Consider the following 20,406-nt stretch of genomic DNA (forward strand, 5'->3'; position numbering starts at 1 on the left):
GTGGGCAGTAGCTTCTGGTCTGGCCCATCATGGCAGCTGTAGTCCAACCCAGAGGCACAGACAGTCCAGGAGACATATTGTAGTGGGGAGGGACTGAGCAGGAGTCACATGACCTCAGAGGGAATGTTGGCTTTGTGATGTTTCTCCAGTAAGCACTGGGGCTCTGGGCACCTAGGCTGTAGGCCAGCATGAAGAGAGGCTCTTCTAGGGACCCTGTTTGAAAGCTGCTATACATAGTACTGCTTCTAACTGGGAGCGGCCTTCTGGGGACTGGGTATATGACCCAACTTCTGGTCCCTACTAAGAACCCCCAAAGCCCTTACTACAGGTTTCCCATTGCCTATTGGGTGAAGAAGGGCAGCAGCCATGACCTTAAGGTCTATAGTGGGTCCTGCTAAGCAGCCATGGGATCGAGATCTGCCAGATTCAGCAAGGAAGGGTCAAGGGTACCCCACATCAGATATACTTGTGGTCACTCTCAAGATTGGTCACTGAACATTTATTCTTAATCCTAGACCCTAGCTGAAGCTAGGGTGCTGTGGCCATGGTGTGGTGGATAGGTGAGGCCCAGAAGGCTCCCAGGAAAGGACCCAAAGGCTGACATGACAGTCTATGGCTATGTGGGAGCCAGGCAGGTGGTGACGCAGCAGAAGCTCCAGCCAGGAGCCCATAGAGCAGAAGCAGCATCCACCCTAGTCTTGGAGAGATGGGCATGCATGGAGGGTGCCTTTGTAGATGCCCCAACACATTCCCATGCACTGGGGCCAAACGCTGGATGCAGGCAGAGGAGATGAGGCCCTGGTAGGGTTCAGCAAAGGCAAAGGCACATGACAGTGGCGGGGAGCAAGAGGCAGGGTGGGCGCTGCAGGTGACTGAGTCCAGCTAGGTTAATGCCAGGATGGCCCTTCTCAGGCACCGTGGGGCCCAGGAGGATCCTGGCTCTGCCCCTCCTGGCTAAGGGCTTGGGCAAGCCTGGGGTGAAGCTTAGGAGGCAGGAAGCTGTTCCAAGAGGAAAAGCCCTCGCTTTCCCTGGAAGAATGATGGAAGACTTGACTACTGGACATCTGTCCCACAGCCCGAGTGCCCTGTCCTCGAGCAATCACAGCTGCCTAGCTGCTGAGTCGAGCAGCTCTCAATCCCCAAAGCCCAGAGGCCCTCAGTTGTCTGGCTCCAGTGTCCACTCTGACAACCACTGCAGGCACGATGCCCGCTGTGCCTCAGTCTCAGGTGGGGGCCGACCTGGCCTGGGCAGGGGGGTGGAGGGGCTGCAGGGCCTCTGCCCTCCATCCATAGGGTTGGGGTCAGGGTCAGTCTGTAGGGCTTGGATGAGCTGTTCCAGGGGCTGAACACAGGTACGGGGACTCCAGCAGGCGTCCAGGGCAGGCAGGAAGGGGTCGGGTGTACAGGCCTCCACGCGCTCAGCCTGTGTGGGGATGCGCAGGTAGAAGGCGTGCAGCATCATGCGGAAAGGTTGGTCCTCCTGGTCCTCAGCCTGTCCGTAAGTCAGGTCACCCACGATAGGGTGGCCAAGGGCACTGCAGTGGACTCGAAGCTGGTGCGTCCGGCCTGTGGGGTCAGGGGATGGGAGGTCAGGCTGGGATAAACCATTCTTTGTCACATCCCTACCTCGTTCTTACAGTATCCAGCAAGTTCCCTGGGGGTGTCTTTGGAGCATCATGGCAGCCCCTTGCATTTTTTTTTTTTTTACAGTGCTAGCGTTTGAATCCAGGGCCTTGTTCATGCTGGGCAAATATTCTACAGCTGCCCTGTACCCCCAACTCTCTTTTTTTCCTCCCCTTAAAAAATGTTTTTGAGGACATTTTAATTTTGTGTGCCTGTGTTCCTGCGTGTGCTCACATGATGCTACGGCGTACAAATGTAGTCAGAGACAATTCCTAAGAACCTCTTCTCTCCTTGCACGGTGTGGGTCGGAGGGGGGCGCGAACTCGGGCTGTCAGGCTTGGCGGCAGATACCTTCGTCAGCGGAGCCGTCTCACTGGCCCCTTTTCTTTTTTTCTTGAGACAAAATCTCATGTAGCCCAGGGGCCTTGAACTCTTTATGTAGCCAAGGATGGGCATGAACTTCTGATCTCCCCTGCCTAGACCTCCAGCGTGCCAGAATTACATTTATGCCACCACACCTTGTTTACCCCATCTTCTTTTTTAAAGCGAGAACCTCCTGCTGGATGGTGATGGTGGCGGTGGCGGCACACGCCTTTAGTCCCAGCACTCGGGAGGCAGAAGCAGGTGGATCTTTGTGAGTTTAAGGTCAGCCTGGTCTATAAAGCAAGTTCCAGGACAGCCAGGACTACACAGAGAAATCTTGTCTCAAAAACAAAACAAACAAACAAAAAGGGAAAGAAACACTCTGATGAGTAACCACTCTACAGATCTGTGCCACCATGAAGGGTGGGGCAGGGTGGGGGCAGGCCCTTGGTATAGGATCCATCAGATCCCTTCCTATAAATCACATGTTGGGACTCAGGACTTGAGATTGGACTGGGGTGGCTACTGGCGAGAACACAGCCATCGGGACACTTGGTCTAGCTACCTAGTGAGCTCAGTTAAACCTTCAGGGTACATGCAGGAGCCAGCAAAGATTGCTGGGCCCTGACCACTGTTCCTTGGGTAGCTGTTGCCTTGCTTGCTGACCTTGATCAGATGTCCTCTCTATGCTAATTCCCTGCCGGTTTCCTTCCTCCTGAACAGTTTACCGGAGGTTCCTTGTTTGTGTATCCTGCATATTTGGTGTAAACAGCTAGGATGCAAGTATGTAAAAACATCTGTAGCGAACTTCTGCCCTCCGGGGTTCTCCCACTGTGCTGTAAGCCTGTATTTAAGGCCTCTTCCCTTCTTCAATAAACGGTATTCGGCATTCTACTGAGACAAATGTTTTTAATCCACAGCCCCTCACTTGGACATGGTGAACGGGTGGTAGCGTGGGCGCTATAAAAGATCTTGCTATCTGCCCACACACCTGGTATAGACCCAAGCAGGCCACTCTGCCTATACCTCAGGGTCCTTTCTTGTATGACCAGACTCCTGCCCTCCCCTGCCCTGGACATACCTGTGAGTGGCTTCAGCAGCACTTTGGACACAGGGTCACCAGCATACAGCCCATGTTCCAGGACCAAGAGCTCTGTGAGACTTGGCTTAGGGTTCTCACAACCTGGATGCAAAGGCAAATATTAGGGTCAGCTGGGCCAGCCCTAGAGCTTGAGCCGACTCCAATCCACACTTGTCTGGCTGTTCCCATCCATGCAGGGCTCAGGCTGGAGACACGCCCATGGCCCCCATCCCAACCACTATACCGTGTGTGCCCTCGATGCACATGGTGTGGGTCCGCCCCTCTGTAGTGTTCCGGCCAATGGCATAGTTGATTGTCACCTGGCTTTCCTGGATGTGGCCCCGGACCTGCCAAGCAAGGACATCACATACAGCATATAGGGCCACACTGCTACCTCTAGAGAGAAGGATGTGGCTGAGCTCTATGTGGCCACATAGGCCTGACATGGAGCTTGGGTTCAGGGGACCTGCTGGAGTAGGAGCCTTGAGTCTCCATACTATTTATCTTAGGAACTGGCCAGGACTTACCAGCGCCAGGTAGGCTTTGGTGACTCGCCGGTCCTTGAAGCATTTATAAGCACTGCCCGCAGCTGCTTTATTCAGGGCCACGCACAGCGCCCCACTGGTGGAGAAGTCCAGTTGGTGGCAGAACCTGGGAAGGAGCAGAGGGGCAGCAGTGGCTGGACCCTGCTGTGTTCTGGCTTGCACTTTTGTGGCAGAGTCCAGCGTCCCAGAAACCTTTGGAAGGACGGTGCAGTGGGGCTCTCTGTGTTGGCTGTGTACCTGAACCCATAGCAGGTGTCAGGGTCGGCCAGCTCTGGGAAGCGGTGGCAAAGCTGCTTCTGTAGCGTCAGGGTCTCCCGCCAGGTCTTGCTATCAATGCGAAGATCCCAATGCTTGTTCACCACCAGGAAGTCGCTGCTCTGGTACACGATGGACAGATTTTCCATGCTGCCAGGCTCCATGGCGGGGCTGCACACAGGTGGAAGTGAACCTGGGGTGGGAGGGTGCCTGACCTGCCCCTCAAGCACTGTGCACACTTATTGGGCGCCAGCACCTGCTGGAACCCTTTATGCCTTTCACAAGGGGCCAAGCCAGGGGTGTCAGCTCCAGAATGGGAGTCTGGCCAAGGTCAGGAGATTCTGACTTGCCCTGTACTTAGGGTGAGGGAGCTCTCCCTGACCCAGATCTGGAATTAACAGCCTGGTTGTCCAGCTCACCCCTACACACGGACTTTCCCCGAGTAGACAAGGAAGAGGATTGGGGCTGCTGCGCCCTGATTGGCCCTGGACCACCCAGGACTGCAAGCGCTCCCTAACTTGCCTCCCACCAGCCTGTGACCACAGGCGGACCCTTTAGGACTTACCTGCAAAAGGATCAAGGGGTCAGGATGTCACTTTCCACCCTTGCATCCAACCTGGTTTCCCTACAATAGGAATCAGGTCTTGGCCTGGCTGGCGCGCAGCCCCGCCTTCACCCTGCCCACTCCACTTGCTGATGGATGGCCATACTGGCCAATGGCATTCTTGACCCGGAGCTCCGCCCACTGGAAGATGGTGAGGCCCCTCCCGGACGGTCTGCGCACGCACCTACTTAGCTCCACCTATTTCCCCCGTCTCCGCATGGACGGATGGCTGTACAGGCCAATAACAAGCATTCCTGGTCCTCCGGTTCAACCACTGAACTTACTATTCCTCTCCTCCCGCCCTTTGCGTGCGAAGACCCTCCCTGCCCCGTTGGCCAATGGTGGGCGCCTCTGGGGACGCCGGCTGTTGATTGGCGGTACTGGAGGCTTGCGGGGAGTGGCGCGCAGTGGCAGTGGCGCGGGAAGTTCTGAGGGTGAGCTCGCTGTGGGAGCTGCGGTCTGGCCGCACTGGAGCCCATGGAAGACTACGAGGAGGATCTGTACGGTGTGGAGGATGACTTCCACAACCAGTTCGCCGCCGAGCTCGAAGTGCTGGCGGAGCTGGAAGGTGGGTGCGGGTCCTGGGTCGCGGCCGGGTCGTGGCTGCATCCGGCTTCAGTCATGAGCTGCATGGATGGGATAGGCAGTGGCTGGGAGTTCGCTTCTTGCTTGCAGTGTGCGGCTGCTGTGAACCTCTGTCTCAGCAGGGACACAGGACGTGGCGCCCTCTGAGAACCTCCAGACTCCAGCGAGCCGCCCCCCACTGACGTTTGAAGAGGCCATCGCTGGTGGGGACACTGCCCCGCGCCCCTGCCCTGTAAGGGCTCCAGGAAATGACTGCCGCAATACCAGAAAGAATGTTCGTAGGGACCAGCCTGAGTCCTTCAGTATGTCCAGTTGGGTACAGGGTACTCGGGGTCGGGGGATGCTGAGGACCAGCTTTCTCTTCTCTACCTCCTCCTCCTGCTTCTGTCTCTGCAGGCCCCATGAGCAAGCGGCCCAGGCTGGAGGTGGTGAAGAGGTTGAACTTTGAGCCAAATATGGAGGAGCTCCTGTACCCCGATTCCCCTCCAGGGGACATCACCCCCCCACCGAGTCCTGAGGTCTTCCCTGAGATGTTGAATGCTGGGTGTGTTGCTTGAGGGCATGTAATTTCTACCTGGGAAAGCTGCTTGTCCAGAGGGGTGGGTGTGGGCCCAAGCACCCCATGGAGGGTGACTGGAGATGCCTGTCCCTCCTAGGCCCTCAGATGCTGGTGCTGACAAGGACACAATGCAGGCTTTGCCAAGCCCCCGCAACCCCGTCCTGAGACGCCCCCCTGTCTTAGAGGATTACATCAATGTGACGTCCACAGGTGGAGAGCGGGCTTTTTTGGTGCTTCGGGCTGACCTCACAGGCACTGGGGTGCAGGTGTGTGACCACAGCGTGGGGCTAGCCATAGCGCTGGTTCCTTTGTGTTGCCAGTGGGCTTTCAGCAGCTTCCAGTGCCAGTTTCACCGGTCTGAATCGCTAGAAATAGGCACTCCCATGTAGTCCAGTGTTGGGAACTGCGGTGTTACTTTGGGGGTATGTGGCCTTAGAGTGCCACCCTGCATCCCAGCTGTTAGCTTTCTGCTCTTCTTCTCCCCCCACCCCACAGCTGACCTCCCTTGGACCTGGCCCTTCTGAGTGAGGCATCGCCTCTCTGATTAGGCATGGTTTTGTCTCTTTCTCTCTGTCATACCTTTTTGGGGAAGGGCATTGTGGGTGCTCCCATGACCTGGGGGAGGGGGGAGGTTTACAGAGCTGACAAATCTGTCTCGCCCAGAACCCTCTTCCGGATGTCCAGTGGCGAGGCCGTGGCCAGCTGGACCTGCTGGGTGTCCCCTTCACTTCCCTGAAGGAGCAGGTTGACAACAAGGCAAGTCTAGTGGAGTGTGCGGAGGTGTGTGTTGAGTCCGGGTGGGTGCTGGCTGGACTTGTCCTGACCCCCGCCTACCCTGTTTCTGTAGCGACGGCAGCAGCTGCTTGAGGAGGCCCAACAGCTCTCAGACACGCTACATAGGTGACTTGCGTGGTTCCCACCCCAGGAACTCCTGTTGGTTCTGGGGCTGACCTCCTGGCATGTATGGTGGACATGGTCACTGTGGCCCCTGTGTAGTGAGTCGGGACTCGGTTCTCTGCAGCCTCAGGTCTGAAAGGGAGGAGGCTGTACTTGAGGGGACCGCTGCGGAGGAGCCAGCCCCTGGCCAGGACACTGCTCAGCACTGCCTCTGGGTGGATGAGTTTGCGCCCCGGCACTACACGGAGCTGCTCAGCGACGACGTGAGTTCTTCCTCTCACTTAGGGGTGACTAGCTGGCCTTCTCAGCATGAGGCAAGGGCCAGGGCCAGTTGATAGTTGTGTTGCTGGGCCACTGGGTGCTAAGGATGATGTGGGGGCTCTGAGTGGTAAGTGGGGAAACCGAGTCGGCATAAAACTAGTTTACTGTGAGTTGACTGTGACCTGCTGTGGCCTTTGTTAGGGGTCTAGATGTCTTAGCCCCATGGTTCTCAACCTTCCTAATGCTGTGACCCTTTAATACAGTTCCTCATGTTGTGGTGACCTCCAGTCATAAAATTATTTTTGTTGCTACTTCATAATTATAATTTTGCTACTGTTATGACTTGTAATGTAAACACCTGTGTTTTCCAAAAGGGGTCATGACCCACAGATTGAGAACCACTGTCCTAACCTGTCCTTTTGCTCACCCTCAGCAAGTGGTGCTAGGTGGTCCTGGGGTGAGCATGGGGTCCCAGAGGTTGGGCCAGGGCTGTGAGATGGAGGCTTTAGTGAGCCTGGGCCTTCCTTCTGAGCCTCAGCGTCCCCGTCTGGGTTGAGAATGTGGGTCTGGCAGGGGCCCTTCCCTTAGGCTTTTCTTCTTAACAGTTCACTAACCGCTGCCTCCTCAAGTGGCTGAAGCTGTGGGACCTTGTGGTGTTCGGCCACGAGAGGCCTGCCCGCAAGGCCAGGCCCAGTGTGGAGCCGTCCCGGGTTGGGAAGGAGGCCGCGGCCCCTGGCAAGTGGAAGAGCCATGAGCAGGTGCTGGAGGAGATGCTGGAAGCTGAACTGGACCCGAGCCGGAGACCCCGGCAGAAGGTAAACGCCTCCTGGGCCCGTGTGGACACAGCTGAGCTCGGGCCTTTGCCCTGGGTAGCGGGTGCTATTGCAGTCGTCTTTTGGGGGTCCACGAGGCATCTCTAACTTTTCTAGAGTCTGTGGGTGTGATGACATCAGGGTTGGCGTCGGTGCCAATGTTGTGAACTTGAAGTTGCATCCATTCTCCTAAGGGTTTAGATAAAGCCAGCACTCCTTGAAGGCTCCATGCCTCCCTCACCAACAGGGTGATGGACGCTGGGGAAGGGGAAGGGGCCCACTGGGTGGGTCTTGGGGTTCCTGTCAAGTGCCAGCGTAACTTGCTTCCTCGGGGTTTTCTCTTGCTCCGAGTGTCCTGGGTGTTCTCCTTTGATGTCTGGTGTGGGGAGCAGTGATCAGCCTTGTTTCTAGTCCTTGGCTACTGGCCAGGGGCTCCCTGGAGGCTAAGGGATCAGCAGCCTGTCCTCTACTTTGACTATAGGTGGCACTGCTCTGTGGCCCTCCGGGGCTAGGCAAGACCACGCTGGCACATGTGGTTGCCCGGCATGCAGGGTATTGCGTGGTTGAGATGAATGCAAGGTGAGTGGAGGAGACCCGTGTCAGGGGCTTCTGTGAGACCGAGCCAAGGGTGCAGCTCTAAAACCCTGGCTGGTGGGTGGGGCTGGGTCTTGGATGTGTACGCTGAGCTGGGTGGTAGCTAAATCCAGTGGGAGCCTCATAGCGTCCTGCTGGGAGGCTGGCGCCTACCCGTCGTCACTCACTCGTCTGGGCCTTGCTGTTCCAGTGATGACCGCAGTCCCGAGGCCTTCCGTACACGCATTGAAGCGGCTACGCAGATGGAGTCCGTGCTGGGTGCGGGTGGGAGGCCCAACTGCCTGGTTATTGACGAAATCGACGGGGCTCCCACGGTAGGCCTCCCTGCTGCTGGGGTGGGTCGGAAGGCAGGTTGGGTGCCCCGGGGGCTTCGGCTCACCGACCTCTTCCGTGTCTCCCTGAAGGCCGCCATCAATGTGCTCTTGAGTATCTTGAATCGCAAGGGTCCACAGGAGGCCGAGCAAGGGGGCACAGCTGTCCCTGCGGGGGGTCGGCGACGCAGGGCCGAGGGGGGCCTCCTAACAAGGCCCATCATCTGCATCTGCAATGACCAGTGAGTGCAGTGGGGGGCTGGGCCTTCCTGGGCAGAGGGTCCCCTGGCTTGACCCCCGTGCCTGTCCCTGGTGTGGCGACGGCTAGGTCCTGTCCTACAGGTTTACACCTTCCTTGAGGCAGCTGAAGCAGCAGGCTTTCCTGCTCCACGTTCCGCCAACTCTGCCCTCCAGGCTGGTGCAGCGGCTCCAGGAGGTCAGCAGGGCAGGGAGGAAGCCGGCGTCCAGTGGGAGGTGCAGCCTCTCTCCTGACCTCCCTTCCCACGTCCCTTCCCCCTGAACTCCCTGGTGGTCTCGCATTGGCTATGGCGTTGACTGTCATGGTAGTCCAGGCCTGTTGCAGGGACTGAACTGCACTCTCTGGCCGCCCCAGCACAGGACTGTTTACCTGTGTCCAGGCAACCGGGTTGTGGCCACAGGGTTGGCTCCGAGGATGTGCTAGACTGGGCGTGGGTCCTCTCGGCGGTGGTAGACACTCTGGTGCTTGCCCCGCCTCTAGATCTCCCTGCAGCATGGCATGCGGTCTGACCCGGGTGCACTGGCTGCCCTCTGTGAGAAGACTGAAAACGACATCCGTGCCTGTATCAATACCCTCCAGGTGGGTGCACGGCTCGGCCGGGGCAGGGTGGGGTGAGGTGGCCGCTGCTCACTCCACCCTCTGTCCAGTTTCTGTATGGGAGGGGCCGGCGGGAGCTGAGCGTGAGGGATGTGCAGACCACCCACGTTGGCCTGAAGGACCAGCGCAAGGGGCTGTTCTCCGTGTGGCAAGAGGTCTTCCAGTTGCCCAGGGCTCAAAGGTAGGTAGTCCAGGAGGTATGAGTGGGCCAGCCTTGTTCTGGATGCCCCTGGGGCCTAGAGCCAAGACACAGCCTGATAGTGCCAGGGCTCCAGGGTAGCTGTTTGGTCTCGTTTGTGTCCTGTGGGTAGGGACCTGACTTGGGTTGGGGGCCCAGTTAATTTCCCAAGGGGAGTTGCCTCGAGCCTCCTAAATGTCTGGCCCCAGAGGGTGACCTTCCCTGACCTTCCTTTAGTCAGTCAGAGCAGAGTCTTTTGCTTCAAGATGGCTCTGCGTAGAGATTCTTGTTCCTTTAGAGTGATGTAAGACAGGCCAGCCAAGGCTTCACTCTGAACATAGGGGATGTGGCTCGGATGGCTGGTGGCATCTTTGCCTTCAGCTGGGCGCGGCCCCAGCCTCAGCATCCTCTACTTGCAGGCGACTTATGGGCCAGGACCTGATCCTACCAACTCAAGCTCTCCTGCTCGGTGACGGGGACAAGGGCTCCCTGACCCTGGCCTCCCAGCGCTTCTACCATATCCTCCGTGTGACTACCTCTGCAGGCGAGCATGAGAAGGTTGTCCAGGTACCGTGCTCACCCTAGCTCTTAGGAGTCTGGTACTAACAGAAGGTGCCCTGGGTCTGTTCCATAGTGAGGGGTGTGGGTGGATAGGTGTCGGGCATCCAAGGGGATGGCAGGATTAAGGACAGGGGCCGCAAGGAAGGACCCTCAGACCCAGGAGGTAACTGCAGGGATAAATTTGGAGGTGACAGGAGGCAGAGAGCTTAGGCATCTAAGGGTAAATTTTGGTCTGGTGGCTGGGAACCATTTAGGGATCCCTGTGAGGTACATGTTGGGGTCTGGGGCTTAGAGACACTAAATTCCAGATGGAGGCTGCCCGTGGTGTGGAAGCAGGCAGGGAGAGCTTTGGACTTGAGCAGATGACAGCCTCCATCACCAGATGACAACCTCCATCACTCCCCAGAGGCCTGGCTTAAGCTGCTTTCAGCTCTAAGCAGCTTTGGCTTAGCAGTTGGGAATCCGCCGACAATCTGGAAATCTGCAGTTTGGAGGGGCTATGTGGTGTGGCCAGTGGGAACTGGACTCCCACGGGCCAAGCGGGGGCTGCTGTGCCCTGGCTTCCGAGGACATAGCTTTCTGCCACTTCAGGGAGGGGCTGGGGACTGGACCATGTAAGCCTCTAGAGGCAGGTGGGTGGGCCATCCCCTCCTCCTTGTCTCAGGGTCTTTCTTAGACAAGTAGATCCTTCCCTGGATAGGCAGCTGATCCCTACACCTTGGACTTGACAGAGCAGGAGCTAGAGAAAGGATCCTGAGGCTGATACTCACGCCGTGGGGAGATGAGGGGGTCAAAGGCTCCCGGCCTTACCCGCTCCTGCAGGGGTTCATGGCCTGCTCCCTACCCTTAGGGCCTGTTTGACAACTTCCTACGCCTCCGGCTTCGGGACTCCAGCCTAGGCACCGTGTGCTGTGCCCTCGACTGGCTGGCCTTTGATGACCTGCTGGAGCAGGCTGCCCACCATGGCCAGAGCTTCCAGCTGCTGCGCTACCTGCCCTTCCTGCCTGCCGCCTTCCACGTGCTCTTTGCCTCCAGCCACGTGCCTCGCATCACCTTCCCCTGCAGCCAGCAGGAGGTGTGTCCTCACTGGCTGCCTTCATGCTTAGGGTCGGGCCCTGGGGGGAGGGGGCTCTACTCCCCCCAGGCCCGAGCTAACTTTCCGTCCTAGGCCCAGACCCGGATGAGCCAGACGAAGAACCACATCCAGACCTTGGTGTCAGGCATGGCACCAGCCACCCGGAGCAGGGCCACACCTCAGGCGCTTGTTCTGGATACCCTCTGCCTACTCCTGGATGTCCTGGCACCCAAGCTGCGCCCCGTGAGTGTCAGATTTGGAGGAAAGGATGGGAGTCGGTGGCTGCGGTGGCTCCTGGCATCGCTCAGTTGCCCCTTCTGTGCCCGCTTGACCCTAGGTGAGCACACAGCTGTACAGTGCCCGTGAGAAGCAGCAGTTGTCCAGCCTTGTGGGTACCATGCTTGCCTACAGTCTCACCTACCACCAGGAGCGCACGCCTGATGGGCAGTACTTCTACAGGCTGGAGCCGTGAGTGCCCTTGTGCCTGGGGCAGGGGGGCCACCTGGGGACTGGCCACGGGGGTGCCAAAGCCAGTGTGGTCTTGGTGAGGCGTCCAAGGGGTTGTTGGCTGCAGGTTAGGTTTGGCACAACTGTGGCTGGCACTGTGCCCCCCACCCCAGGTCAGACATAGTTCTGAGATCCAAATTTCAGTGTAGGGTTCATATGACCTCAGTCCAATCAAAGGTGGATAGTCTTCTGTGTCTTTGTGTCTGCTGCTCCTCAGGGCTTCAGAGGGCTACAGTGGCCTGAGGCACAGCAGCAGTGACCCTGGCATCCTGCAGTTCCAGTGAGGCCCCCAGTGTTCCCGCCTGGTCTTACTTCCTCCCTGCAGCACTCTGCATGTTCTATGCCATCCCACTTACAGTTGGGGGAAACTGAGGTTTAAAGTAATTAGTCTGCGGCCCCCATTGGGTTAGGATGTAGTAGTGTCAGGATCTCCCCTACACCCAAGGTCTCGAACTTGGTTTGTGGGGTTGGTGTAACAGGCAGACCCTGGCACTGCTGACTGGTACCCTGATAATCTGGCCTCACCCACCCGGGCAGGAATGTGGAAGAGGTCTGCCGCTTCCCTGAGCTGCCTGCACGCAAGCCCCTCACCTACCAGGCTAAGCAGCTTATTGCCCGGGAGATCGAAATGGAGAAGATGCGGCGGGCAGAGGCTTTGGCCTGGGCTGGAGGCGGCCCTCAGGTAGGCTTGTCCCCTGGGGCTGAGATGGCATATCCTATCAGGGGTTTGGCCCTGACCAGCTAGCGCTCATCACTCTTCCCTTCAGGTGGACGAGGGTCCCTCGGGGCCTGCGTGTCTGCAGACGGACCGTGGAGAGAAAGGGGTGAGGCCACCTGCCCCACGTAACCACGAGCAGCGTCTAGAACACATCATGAAGAAGGCAGTCGTGCAGGAGCAGGTGGGGGGGTAGGGCTGGGGCAAAATGGTGAATGGGGGTAGTTCTTTCTCCAAGTCCCAAGGACCCACCTGTTGCTCCCAGAGAGTGGGCAGTGGGTTAGGAGAGGTTCTCCTAGATGTGGGCCTCGCTCTGAGGCATTGGAGTCTGCTCTCCCACGGGAAAGGCCTGGGTGTGCCCACTTGCCCACCCACTAGTCTGATGGCCCCTCTTCTCTGATAGCCTGAGAGGGACTTCTTTGGACGTGCGGTCATCAGGAGAGTGGCGGTCCCAAGCAGAGGTGTGTATGGATCACAGAAGGAAGTGGGGTGGGGTGGGGACATTGGCTGGGATCTGTCTGCTGAGGCACAACCCTCCGGTCCCTGCAGAGGCTGAGGCCCCGGAGAAGGACACAGACGAGTGGCGCATGGGTGTGGCAGTGGGCAGGAGTGAGGTGTGGTTCCGGTTCAACGAAGGTGTCTCCAACGCTGTGCGGCGCAGCCTGTACATCAGGGACCTGCTGTAGCCCCACCGCCCCAGGACATCAGGTCACACTGACTCCCACAGGGAATGTACAGAAGCCAAGACACCTGGAGACGTCTATTTATAAAGTCACACCTTACACAGAGTGTGGGTGAGGCTCATAGGATGGTACACTTGGCCTTCTCTACCCAAGGGTTGTTCTTCATCAGGTCAGGGTTCAGGAAGGGGTCCTTGGGGATCCCATCCTCGATCCACTTGAGAAGCCTGTGAGCGGGGAGTTTCAGTGAATGTCGGTCATTCCCCTGGCACCTGCCCACTGGGGTGGGAGGCCCTGGCTGACGCAAGGGACAGTGGCAGGGCAGGCAAAGGACACACATCACAGGGCACTCACTCGGGGATCGTCTTGGAGGACATCTCCCTCTTGAAGGCCAGCTGGTACTTGAGGCTCTCCACCTCCTTCTTCATCTGGGGCACATCCCACTCCTCCATAGCGTCGGGGGCGTCGGAGGTAGCCAGCCTGAGGCTGGTGGGCAAGAGAAGCAAAGGAGCTTGGTCTGCAACCCCACCCCCAGCTCCAGGGCAGAGGAGATTGCACCTGCTCCCGGGGACTGCTGCCCATCGGACAGTACCACCCACTGGCCCTTCCTGAGGTCTGCAGCGATGATGTGGGGGAACCAGGCCTGGACAGTGCCACAGGGACCTCCTAACGAGGCCCCTGGGCCTTCCCTACCCAGTGGAGCTGATTAGCTGTAGAGCAGACTTTCCGTTCTTGGCAGGGCAAATGAGCCTGACCAGGCCCAGCCCTGGATTTGTAGGACAGCCTCATCCCTGCCTAGGGAGACAGCAAGATGGACTCCTGGGTATCCAGAGCAGCCCCCCACCTCCATCCTCATTCTGGTCCCACTTCTAACTCAGACCCTGAGTAGGGTGTAAGGGTGGGATGGGGTCCCTGAGAGGCTGGATGCTGCCTGGCCCTCCTGGGTGCCTGTTTTGCATGGGTAAAGAGGCCAAGTTAATCTCGGGGCTGGGAGGATTTGGCTGCAATTTGCATGTAGGGTGGAGTATGTGCAGAAGGTCTGGGGATACAGGCCCTTCAGTAAGCCCAGGACTTGGGAGGTGGGTAGCCTCTTGAGACCACTGTTTCCAGACAGACAGCAGTCACCGACCTGACTGGGGAGAACTGTCAGTTTGGGCACAAAAATGGGCCTCCCTGTACTCCTCCCTATCTCGGTGCACTCCAGAAGACCAAGTCCCTGGTTCTCCCTCCAATCACAGCTTCCTCGACCTTGAGAGGGGTCTGGCACCTTGTGCCTGGCCAAACCTCTATCCCGGGATACTGCAGCTGAGCCGGCCTTGGGGAGAGTCTAGGACCTGGTGATGCTGCAGCCTCTAGAGTTGCCCATCATAAAGGGGTCCTGGGAGGGCTCGCAAGGAATGGGTGAGAGGTTGGAGGGGCTAGTACCTCCGGGTGTACGCGGCCGCCTGCAGAGTACCTTTCCCAGAGACCCCCAAGTTACAGTGCCCCACCCTGCCAGGTTCTCCCGCGCCACACAAGCCGACAGCCACGTGGGCGGAGGACCAGCTGCGGGTCCTCCACGAATGGGAGCACCTGGGCTGGGGGCATGGCCCACCACTGGCCCTACCTGCGCTGCTGCCGCCGCCGGAGCCCGGCCGCCGGTGCACCCCGAGACGCCCCCGGCCAGGCGCACGGCGGCGCACACGGGCACTGCGGGCGGCGCGCACGGCGCAGGACAGACGCGCCCCCGCCGCGCAGCGATCGCTCCTGCGCCGCTGGACTCGATCTGTCGGCCGCCCCGCCCCTGAGGCCCGGAGGCAGTTGCCCTAGTCCCCAGGAGTTAGGATTAGACCGGGGGCGTCCACCCAGTCAAACCCTGAAGCCCTGGGGTCTGTTTCCCCCCCACACTGTGAGGGTTCTGTTCATTGGACTTACTTTTGAAGGAGACAGCCAAAGCAGAGATGACAAGGGCCGAGGGATGTGTGGAGTGAGGCTGGGCTGTCCGAGCCAGGGGAGCCCAGGCAGGCGCCCCGCCCACTCTTGCCACCTGGGGCCTTGGCACCGCCTTCACAGGGCTGGGCTGACCCCCAAGAGCTCCCTGGGCTGCTCTCACAGCCTCTGCAGGCCTCCCCTAGGGTGGGACATGCAGCGGTCGGTCCAGTCTTTCCTTGGTCAGATAGGACTGTGCTGGCTGCCCACTTGGCTAGGTTCTTGGACTGACTTGTGACGCTGGGACCACGGCCTTAGTGGACAAAATATACCCCACCCATTGAGGCGTCTCTGGTCAGGACCCTCATGTGCTACCAGCCAGCTGGAAGAGGGGGAGGGGCAGAACACTTAGGCACCGTGGCCTTTGCAGCCCACTGGGTGCTGGTGACCTTCAGTGTTGTCCACGTATGGTAGGCTAGGAAACGTCTTGCAGAATCCCAGGATATGAGCCTCCCCTGGCAGGGGCTCAGGAGTCCATAGCGCGGCTACCTTCTTGGTACCTTCCCCCATTCACAGGTAATGACTTCAAAACAGCTACCCTTTAATCTGCTCAGGACTGGACATGAGTGACCCTCCACACTGCAAAGACTGATGCTTTGGGAGGTGGGCAGGCCAGTTTCTTAGCTGATGCTGGATGGCCTTTGGGACCCCTGAGGAGGAAGAGTACTTCTTTAGCCAGAGGACTGAGCCTTGTACTGGCCCATCAGCCAGCTGCCTACTCAGAGACTGTAATAGGGCTGCAGTAGGCTAGTCCCGCCTTCAACTTCGCAGGGCAGCTCAGCTCCTCCCTTTCCAGCTCCCTTCCCAGGGTCACTCTTGTCATAGTTACACTTTACAAGCTCTTGGGGGAGCTCTACCCTGGGGAGCTTCCTGTGACGAATGTTGCAGGCTGCAACCTGGACAGGGGGCCCCAGGCAGCAACAAGAGCCTCTGGAGGAGGGGCAGACGAGGTTGGCGCTCCGGAAAGACAAGCCTGCCCTGCCAAGTACTCTGGGTCCTCTGTGGGCTGGAGGTCTATTGAATGGCTATTCTGTCCTTCCCTGGACAACAAGATAGGCCAGGGTTAGAGGAACTGAAACAGTTCAGGAGCCCCCACTGCTCAGCCTGCCCAGGAGATGGCCTGGAACCTTGCAACTATGATCTAAGGACAGAGAAGGTCCCTGTCCCTCGGACTCCCAGGACCATCAGTCACACGGCAGGTTTTCCCCATGTCATCAGTGAAATGGGGTAACCGTGCTTCCCTGGCCCCTGACGGGCATCAACATGTGGCATCTCTGGAACTGGGGCACGCTAGGGAGCAGATTATTTATTATGGATTTTAGGGGTGGGGAGCTTAAGGCTAATGGTACCAGGTCTCAGGCAGATGGCAGCTCTTCCTGGCAGGGTGGAGGGCAGTCCTATTTCCTGGGACCTGTGTGTATCCTCCCTCTCCAGGCCTTTTGTGTGCTCCTGTAACTGGGTGAGCACCCTAACACTTAGGCTACTGTGGGTGTCCCCTTGTGGCAGGAGAGAGTCTGGGAGAGCCACCAGAGAGCACAGTGACATTAGGGAGAAAGTAGGGGGCTAGCCACTCTGGGGACTGCAGACAAGGTCACCTCCAGAAGGCTCCATGGTGCCTACATTCACTGGGATGAGGTAATGTTTCTGACTGGGCTCCAGTGGGACAATCTGAACCCTCGGGTGAGTCCCAGGTCTTGGGGGAGTTCCTGTTGCTGAGGACAGTAGGCAATGGGCCCAACCTGCCTTAGTGTCTCCTAACCCAGCTCTAGGGCTCTGGACTCTGGCTTTATGCAATTTATTAGACTCGGGAAAGTTAGCTAGGGAACGATTGAGGTAAGGAAGTGAGTCCTGGAGGAGCTACGGGTCCTGGAGGTAGTCAGATCTTGGACCTGGATTGGAAGGCCTCAGGATACCATCTGTTAGCCAGGTGTGGTGGGTCCAAGCACAGGGGAGGAGGAGGCAGGAGGATCTCTGTGAGTTCTAGGCCAGTCTGCTCTACAGAATGAGTTCCAGGTCAGCCAAAGTCACATAGTGAGACCCTGTCTCAAAAACAACCAAAACCCACCATAAAAAACAAAAAACAAACAAACAGAAAAAACAAAGGGGCTGGAGAGATGGTTCAGAGGTTAAGAGCATTGACTACTCTTCTGGAGGTCCTGAGTTCAAATCCCAGCAATCACACGGCGGCTCACAACCATCTATAATGAGATCTCACACCCTCTTCTGGTCTGCAGGCAAACATAGACAGAACACTGTATACATAATAAATAAGTAAATCTTTAGAAACAAACAAAAAGCCAGACACCATCTGTTCTGAACCCGAGTCTCTGTCTGGACTACAACAGGGACCTTCTGATTTCTTAGTTCCCACCCTCCTGCCCAAGCCGGACTTGAAGCTTCCTGAATGTCCTGCCCAGCAGGAAGCAGCCTGGAGGGGTCTTGATGCTAGGCCACAGCAGCGACAGGCTATGAAAGTCTTGTGAAAGATGCTGGGTGCCGTGGCACATAGCTTTACTCCCAGTACTTGGGTGGCAGGAGGATCTCTCAGTTTGAGGGCATCGTAGTCTAGATAGTGAGTTCCAGGCCAGCCAGGGCTCTGTAGTGAAACTCTGACTCAAAAGAAAAACAAAACCAAACCCCCCCCCCAAAAAAAAAAAAAAAGTTTGGTGGAAGGAGGACTTTCAAGAAAGAATGTGGTATCCTCCTGCTAACCAACAAGTGTGAGCAGCTATCCCTCGGGCTCTTTATGAAATTAGGGCATTAACTGGGCCGTTGGGCGAGCACACACAGGGTTCCTTCCACTGGCCTAGAAATGGCCTCCCCAGGCTAGAACGCTCCTAATGGGAGCTGAGAGAGCTAATAGGCCACTTCGTCCTGGCCCAGCCAAATCTGGAGACCATTGTGATGATGACTCTGGTGTAGCCAGGGCTGAGCCAATTGCTTTATCCTTAAGTCCCTGGTGGTGGTTGTGATGGTGAATAACCCGGACAGAGAAGCAATTCAGAAGCTCCATGCAGAGTACAGCCCCTAACCCCACCTGGTTGATTCTCTCAGAAATAAAAGTACAAAGGTCAGGGCTTGCCCAAGCCAAGGGGGAAGAACTCAGGTTGGCCATCCTCCATCCATGGAGAAGGCTGAGCATGTGACCTGTGACCCTGCAGGCCATCAGGATCTGTGAAACCCCTTTATGGGGGACATGGTAACAGAAGCTGAGCCAGAGACAGGCCTTCCAGTGTCCCTGGAATGTTGTCCCTATCCCTGCAGGCCACAGAAGCCAACACAGGGATTGGGGAAATGCTGCTTCATGTTATACAGTTTGGATCCCCAGTTCCCATATAAATGCCAGGTGGGTGTAGTAGCTGTTGGGTAATTCCAGCACTCATAAGGTAGAGACAAAGTGTGTGGTGTGTGGTGGTTTGAATAAGAATGGCCCTCGTAGACTCATATATTTCAATGCTTGGTCTCCAGTTGATGAACTGTTTGGAAAGGATCGGGAGGTGTGGCTTTGGAGGAGGTACGCCACTGAGACTGGGCTTTGAGGTTTCAAAAGCCCACTTCCGGGCCAGTCTCTCTCTCTCTCGGCTGTCTTTGGATCAGCTACTCCTCCAGCACCATGCCTGTCTGCTTCCTGCCATGATGATCGTGGACAAACCCTCTGAAACTATAAGCAAACCCCTGCTTAAAAGCTTTCTCGGTCATGATGTCTCTTCACAGCGATAGAGCAGTAACTAAAACAGAGGATTCCTGCAGCAGGCTTGCTAGCCAGGCTGGTTGGACTGGTGAACTCTGGGTTCAACTGAGAGACCCTGCCTCGATGAACTATTGGAGAGCCTTTGAGGAGACTCCCAATGTCAACCTTGGGTCTCCATAAAAATATGCACACACATGCATGCGTGCATTCGTGTGTGTGTGTGTGTGTGTGTGTGTGTGTGTGTGTGTGTGTGTGTACACATGTGCATGCACACCACACAGACAGACACACAATAGGGAAGGGAATGTAATGTTATTCCAAGGAAGACACACCTGGGCAGCTCTTGTCCAATTCCACCCCTGGAGACAGCTAACAGTAGCTTAGGGACACAGACTCCACGCCCCTGTCTTGGGAAGCATACCTCTTAACTGGGCTGACTGAAGTCTTGGACACCATAGTAATTATGGTGAACTGAGGCTCCTGCTTCAGAGAAAGGCCTGCTGAAGACATGGGTGTCTCTGTGCTAACAATTCTGCAAGTTGTGCATGGCGGTGCCTGTGTGCAGCCTGGCACTTGGGAGGCTGAGGCAGGATCACTTGACGTTTAAGGCTAACATAAGCTACACTGTCTACCCTATGGGGGGGGGGAGAGAGAGAGACAGAGAGAGAGAGAGAGAGAGAGAGAGATTCTACCTAATAGGGGGGCAGGAGTAGGCATTGGGAGGCTGCAAGGACAAGTCCCACACCCAGTGGTGGTACCATATGCACCTCTCTGACACTGGTTCCTGCCCAAGGACTGGGGCCACTATCCCCAGAAGAGCAGCAACTGCGACTCCATATGATTGCTCTTTGTGGAGCCAGGCAGCAGGTTCTGTCAGGGCACTGGTCCCCAAACCTCACACCAAGGGGAATGGCAGACATTGACTAAGGCAAGCTTCCTGAACAGGCAGTCTTGCTCAACAGAAAGCAGTGCCGTTTCGGGAGCAGGAGGACGTTTCTGTGATTTGTGCCTCCCCTGACACCCGGCCACTGAGGCTGGGTGGGGTCCATGGGCACGGCCTCTCCCTGAAGACAAGGATAGCGTCTAGCAGCTGTGTTGTGCCCTGGGCAGCACAGGGTACGCAGGTGAGGTCATGTGTGGAGCCACATGAGTAGGAATGGTCCACATGACATCCCGTGGCGAGGGTGGATAGGTGAGATCTACTGTACCTGCTCTGTCCGGGACCTCCTTGTTTCCACCTGGACTGTTTCTAGAGATGCCTGCGGAGTTGCTCCGGGACAGAGGGTGAGCAGCTGCAGCACTTGCCTGCATGATTGCACTCAGCTGTAGCCGTGGGCCTCACCTGCTGCTGCCATGAGAGGAGTGATATGTGGCCACGCCCTGAACCAGAAATCTGGAGCCCAGCCTGGGAACTGTAGGGCCCCTTTCCTGCTGTCAGGGAGAGGTCCAATTCTTTTGTCACCAGAGTGTCTCAGGACAAAGTCTGCACCCATCCGTCTTCTGTCCCTTCTGGAAGTCCATCCTACTCCAGTGGGAGGGCGTCTCTACAGTCCCCCTCGTGTGTCCCTCTAGCCCTGGGTCTGTGCCTGAACCAGGGACGAGGCTCAAGAGATGTCTCCCATGTTCAGCTGCTGGTGAGCGTGTGAAGAGGGCCCAGGCCCCAGATCCCTGGGGGCTAGAGTGTC

The 20,406-nt window shown here is 57.3% G+C and overlaps 3 protein-coding genes across 5 annotated transcripts; 1 reads left to right on the plus strand and 2 right to left on the minus strand.

Moving 5' to 3' along the window:
- Window positions 1–478: 478 nt before the first annotated feature.
- Window positions 479–4,560, minus strand: Rpusd1 (RNA pseudouridine synthase domain containing 1). The gene is made up of 6 exons (XM_028854668.2): window positions 4,433–4,560; window positions 3,850–4,038; window positions 3,595–3,718; window positions 3,312–3,414; window positions 3,068–3,169; window positions 479–1,566 (listed from the first exon to the last, which is right to left on the minus strand). The coding sequence occupies exons 2-6, from the start codon at window positions 4,029–4,031 to the stop codon at window positions 1,157–1,159; spliced, it is 921 nt and encodes a 306-aa protein (XP_028710501.1). The 5' UTR covers window positions 4,032–4,038; window positions 4,433–4,560; the 3' UTR covers window positions 479–1,156.
- Window positions 4,561–4,821: 261 nt separating this feature from the next.
- Window positions 4,822–13,170, plus strand: Chtf18 (chromosome transmission fidelity factor 18). Of its 2 annotated transcripts, none has more exons than XM_037200980.1 (22): window positions 4,822–5,039; window positions 5,179–5,358; window positions 5,453–5,600; window positions 5,713–5,881; window positions 6,279–6,371; window positions 6,463–6,515; window positions 6,637–6,775; window positions 7,379–7,588; window positions 8,067–8,164; window positions 8,370–8,493; window positions 8,584–8,732; window positions 8,833–8,926; window positions 9,230–9,328; window positions 9,397–9,527; window positions 9,944–10,091; window positions 10,936–11,160; window positions 11,254–11,403; window positions 11,498–11,628; window positions 12,205–12,349; window positions 12,435–12,566; window positions 12,786–12,843; window positions 12,932–13,170. In XM_037200980.1, the coding sequence occupies exons 1-22, from the start codon at window positions 4,949–4,951 to the stop codon at window positions 13,066–13,068; spliced, it is 2,904 nt and encodes a 967-aa protein (XP_037056875.1). In that variant the 5' UTR covers window positions 4,822–4,948; the 3' UTR covers window positions 13,069–13,170. The 2 variants fall into 2 exon arrangements, with proteins under 2 accessions (XP_037056875.1, XP_028710517.1); XM_028854684.2 differs by having other exon boundaries at window positions 4,826–5,039; window positions 5,176–5,358.
- Gng13 (G protein subunit gamma 13) lies at window positions 13,116–15,076 on the minus strand. 2 transcript variants are annotated; one of them, XM_028854683.1, is made up of 3 exons: window positions 14,977–15,076; window positions 13,417–13,548; window positions 13,116–13,289 (listed from the first exon to the last, which is right to left on the minus strand). In XM_028854683.1, exons 2-3 carry the CDS (start codon window positions 13,512–13,514, stop codon window positions 13,184–13,186), a joined length of 204 nt encoding a protein of 67 aa, XP_028710516.1. In that variant the 5' UTR covers window positions 13,515–13,548; window positions 14,977–15,076; the 3' UTR covers window positions 13,116–13,183. The 2 variants fall into 2 exon arrangements, with proteins under 2 accessions (XP_028710516.1, XP_028710515.1); XM_028854682.2 differs by lacking the exon at window positions 14,977–15,076 and adding an exon at window positions 14,669–14,769.
- Between the last annotated feature and the right edge of the window lie 5,330 nt (window positions 15,077–20,406).

The sequence above is a fragment of the Peromyscus leucopus genome, chromosome 8b (genome assembly GCF_004664715.2).
Source record: "Peromyscus leucopus breed LL Stock chromosome 8b, UCI_PerLeu_2.1, whole genome shotgun sequence".
Lineage (NCBI taxonomy): Eukaryota > Metazoa > Chordata > Mammalia > Rodentia > Cricetidae > Peromyscus > Peromyscus leucopus.